The following is a 4,786-nucleotide window of genomic DNA, read 5'->3' as shown; positions in this document are numbered from 1 at the left end:
AAGGTTGTCCACTGAGTGAATGAAAGGTTATGTTACATCTTTTCTGGATGTCCTCTGTACATCCAACTGGGACATCCATCGGATGTCATGTGTGCAGATGTAAATGTACCGTTTATCAGCTTCCAGCCTGAACTCCGCATACACACACAGCATTTACAGTGCACAACTGAAAAATGACAGTGAGCCGTGATGTAATTTTATCACCAGTGTTAAAAGAAAGTTCCCTTTTGGTGCAAAGCATGGCAAACAACAAGCACCATGTTTTCTTACATTACAACTGGCCTACTTTCATAGGCCACTGATCAAGTGTGGACCTGTACTTCTCATCATTTAGTAAAATCAAAATTATTTTTATTTAAAGTCTTTTTCCATAATATAAGTATAAAACTGTTTTTATTTTATTTTATAATGTTTTTATTTATTTATTTTTAATTGTCAAGCAGGGAACTTGCAGTCCTGGCTGTTATCACACACACATACTGTACATACACATCTATATATAGTTTCACCAGTTTAGTTTGTATCCCGTGTTGTTGTATACTCATGGAGTTTTGACAGCTGATGCTCTTACTGAGTAATAAACCCTGTAATCTTTTAATAAATCATGACTATGGGTCTTGCAGTATTGTGTAATATTACTAGAGCCATCTTCTGACAAAAAATGCTCCTATTGCCTTGATTAAACTAATTCAGTACTTTCCTAAATCTAGTTGTAATATAATTCTAACTCAATTAAAATGCTAATTATTTTACACATTTTACAATAATTTTAATCATTTATTTTAATTATAAAACTTGTGGTTATTAGACCTACAGCTGTACTGTATTACTGCTGTCATAATGCAGGACCACCTGACCACCTGGCCACCCAACAGCCCCTCTGATAACATGCCTAAGAAATTGCCCATCATAACATTCTTAAGATTATTCCATGATTATGTGATTTTCGATATAGGAAGAGAGGAGGGGTAAGTTTCCGAGTGATGAAGTAACAATTAATTCCACTGACACTCCCAGAGGCCGTCTGCTTGCAGCATCATGTCTCCAGCATGTCATTCAGACCATTACCATTTGTCATTTCTAAGTCAGTCTGAATGACATGATGCTGCATGCAGCATCATGTCTCCAGCATGTCATTCAGACCATTACCATTTGTCATTTCTAAGTCAGTCTGTTTCTGTGCTAAATTTTAGTTCAACCTTTAACACAAATCTGCATAACCCCAGTTAATATCTAATATCTTAAATCCTTTCTTTGTACTATTATATGGAACCTATGTTAGGGAAACATTACAAAAAATTACAAATATCAGCCTGTTTTGTTAAATGAGGCCTACTACTTGTCCACCCACTATACCCACCATCAGAACTTTACTTTCTGTATTCCTACATAAAGGCCACACTGCTTCCTGTGCTGGTACTGAACACTGGACATTGGATGCAAATCCTGGGATCTGGAATTGTCCTAAATGCACATGATTTCTGGGATTTTTTAAAACTCAGGTTACATTGTAAAAACTTGTCACACATTGCACAGTATAGCAGTATCAGCAGAAGAATCCACTATTTGAGCAGAGCGGCAGAGAAAAATCAAGAGCAAAAGAATGACTTAACCGGCCTGCAACTAGCTCGCAGGCTTCTGTACATATAATGTGCTTCATTTGTGTGTGTGTTAACTCATATTTTTGTTTCCTTCTTGTTATTATAGAAGGTTCACAGCGTTTTCCCTCATCACCCTCACTGTCACAGTAATGGGCCAACTATAACAAACTCATGCTGTGCAGCAACACATGAAGTGTTTCAAAACAACAAACCTTAATGTAATTTCCAATGGAGAACCTAAAGTGTAAATTATGGGGAAATGTACTGATTTTTTACTCACTTTTACTTACTTTTTGAACACTTTATCTTGTTGTAGGTTTAGAATTAAAAAGATAAAACTGACATTTTACCAATTTTAGACCTTTAGGAAATGAATTAAAATAATTTTTTCTACCTCACCCTATATAACAGTAAAATATCTGTTGTATATTACTAAACAAAATGAGTCACTTTGCCACTTCTTCTCCACCTCTTCAGCCCCTCCCTTCCTCACTGCTCAGGCAGTATATATAGTAGCAGCCAATCCTGCTGCACATCACAGCTGCACACAATCCCAATACTTTATACAGGATTTAAAAGAAGATCTAGCCTTACACAAAGTGGTAAGTTTTTGAATTTATTTGAATGTTGTCATTTTTATTTCTTTGTGTAAATGTGTATCTTGTTATGTTTTAGGGGTTTGTGAGCAAGTATTTATCTCTTTATAAAATATAGTGGTTTCTATATCAATTTCATTAGCTGTTAGAAATTATTGTAATTTTCCATTTTAAATCTGATTCTCCTGTCCACTCCTTACAGTGTCTTTTTTCTGGTCACTTGTATTTTCATTTGTAGTTTCCCTTTTTTACAGAACCAATCAGAGATGAGGCTTCTGACAACCATTGTCGTCATCGTTCTTCTTACAACAATCTCCGCTAAGCGAGTGAGCTAACCACAACACTGCATGACACTCCATCATATTTGTCACATTGCCTGGACTCTCATGTTGCTGTAACTTGTTGCATTTGCACAAACTAAAGTTTGATTTATGCAGTATCTGTGTGGGCAGAGAATGAAAATAGTTTGCTGTTACTCATCCACAGGGAGGTTGGCGTCATGGTCGTAAAGGCGCTCACAGTGACAGGAGACAGAGAGGGCCGGTAAGGATACCCAGGTGGTACCATCACGTCAACCATAAGCATCCCAACCACAAACACCTTTCCTCTGAATCAGATCAGTTCTCATCGGAATCATCTGAAGAAGTTGTTGCTACCATTAAGCCTGTGACAACGACAAGCACTGCGGCCACGACTACTGCTAACAGAACCACTGCCGTCATGACCACTGCTGCCACGACTACTGCTAACAGAACCACTGCTGTCATGACCACTGCTGCCATGACCACTGTCACTCTGGGAAACAGGACCATGCTTACTCCTCAACCAGGCACAGTTGTGGTAGAGACCATGCCCCCGGCAGCAACACCGACGATGCCTATTGCCACATCACTCAGCAGTGTGACTCACGGTGTTACTGAAGCGACTCCAACTGCAGCTCCCATCACAGAAAAAAGAGGAGACATCTAATTGCCAATCCTGTTAACCAACTGCAAACAACTATCCACAGTTCTATTAAGGCACTGTCAGTTTCAGGATGTTAGGTCAAACTATAACTATCATCATTTCCGCTTGCCCTCAGACCAACAGAGATGAGGCCTGCTTTTATTCACAATAAACATTCAGACAGGAAATTGTGCGCTAGAAAGAATGTCTTTGTTTGTTGAATTTGGATGAATAACATGATCAAGTAATAAAGAGGAAAAAAGAAAAAACTGTGTGTGTAACTGTTTAATAACTAAAGATGGAAAATACACAGTACAAATGATGCATAAACACTTTACTTGCCTTTACTTTACATGTACTGCCAACCCACTTGCAGCACAGGCAGTCGATGCAGACTCAACGTTTGGGTTTCAGGCAGACATCTGCATAGTATCCGAGTTGGTCCTGGCAGACTTGAGCAGATGACAAATATTGCATCACGCAGAGCCCTCTGTGCACATGATGCAGAAAACGTGACTTATCCTTAAGGGTTAAACTTCTGTGGGTTGAACAAAAGTTGGTTTTATCAATTAAAGCAGCAAAGGTGAACTTAGCTAGAGATACTCAGTAAGGCTAGTTTGAACCAACTATCTAAGAGAATCATTAAAGTGTTAGGATCGCTCGACACAATAATGAGCGAGCAGAAATGAACAGACCCAGGCGGCTGGCTTCGGTGCAGTAGGTGGATTTATTTATAGTGCTAAAACAGAGGTGCAATACTATATACAACAAAATAGAATGAATGAATGAATATCACCGGGTGATGGATTGGTTGATCTGGCTCAAACTTATCCACAGTTGCATAGGTTTAAAATAACTGATCAAGGCAGGTAGAAATGAACCCAGTCCATGTGGAGCTTTTAATTCTAACTAGAGATACAAGTGGCAGAGTCTTCTGAAGACAAGCAAACATTAAGTAGGCCAAAAAAAGAAAAACTATGTATCCAGAGTATGTAACCCACAACCATATGTTTATGGAATGTGGTGGGTGTGTTATGATTGTCATATTAGCACTTGAGTTATTGCTGCTTTGTTTACTTAAAGGCTGCACATACTTGTTTTACCAAAGTAAAAACTCAAAGGGCTCAGAGGGCTGAAGACATTAATGTTGCTGGTTTGGCTCTGTTTTAAATTGTGCTCGTCTATTTAAGCATGAGCATGGGAGGATCTGCAAATGAAGGAAATTCAATAAAGTTTTGTTTTGAACAAATAAATAAATAGAAATATCTCAAAGTCTTTAAAACTCCCTGATGATGTCAGAAGTGAGCCCACATGGGTTGCAACTTCCTGTTCTGTACCTTAATTTTGAAAGCAGTTCCTGAGCCATGTCAACTCATCTGTCTCAGCTTTACTCCAGCCACTGATTACCACTCATTGCCTTCAGCTGTTGCTCACTGGCTTCTTGTCTCAGCCTATATATCCTCCTCACGTGCCCCGGTCATCGTGCTGGTAGTCAGCACGCCACCTGGCTTTGCTCAAGTTGTACCTGCCTCTTTGTGGTTTTTTCCTGTATGTTCTTTGACTCTGCCCCCTTGTGCCTCATCTTGGGACTTTGGGCTTTGTTGATTTGGATTCATGCTTACTACCTTCACTTCTTAGTTTTTT

At 39.0% G+C, this 4,786-nt stretch overlaps 1 protein-coding gene across 1 annotated transcript; it reads left to right on the top strand.

Moving 5' to 3' along the window:
• Window positions 1-2,153: 2,153 nt before the first annotated feature.
• LOC109973659 (myotubularin-related protein DDB_G0290005-like) lies at window positions 2,154-3,392 on the top strand. Its single transcript, XM_020623415.1, has 3 exons — window positions 2,154-2,203; window positions 2,452-2,523; window positions 2,684-3,392. The coding sequence occupies exons 2-3, from the start codon at window positions 2,464-2,466 to the stop codon at window positions 3,164-3,166; spliced, it is 543 nt and encodes a 180-aa protein (XP_020479071.1). The 5' UTR covers window positions 2,154-2,203; window positions 2,452-2,463; the 3' UTR covers window positions 3,167-3,392.
• Window positions 3,393-4,786: the final 1,394 nt, after the last annotated feature.

Source organism: Monopterus albus, unplaced genomic scaffold, assembly GCF_001952655.1.
Source record: "Monopterus albus unplaced genomic scaffold, M_albus_1.0 scaffold298.1, whole genome shotgun sequence".
NCBI lineage: Eukaryota > Metazoa > Chordata > Actinopteri > Synbranchiformes > Synbranchidae > Monopterus > Monopterus albus.
Note: the sequence above shows the minus strand (reverse complement) of the source record. Positions and strands in the feature narration are given on the sequence as shown.

Bases quoted from the DNA above. Each gene is read 5' to 3' on its own strand.
- LOC109973659 (XM_020623415.1), top strand. From the start codon at position 2,464: ATGAGGCTTCTGACAACCATTGTCGTCATCGTTCTTCTTACAACAATC. The intron at 2,524-2,683 runs GTGAGCTAACCA...ACTCATCCACAG, and splicing joins CAACAATCTCCGCTAAGCGA to GGAGGTTGGCGTCATGGTCG.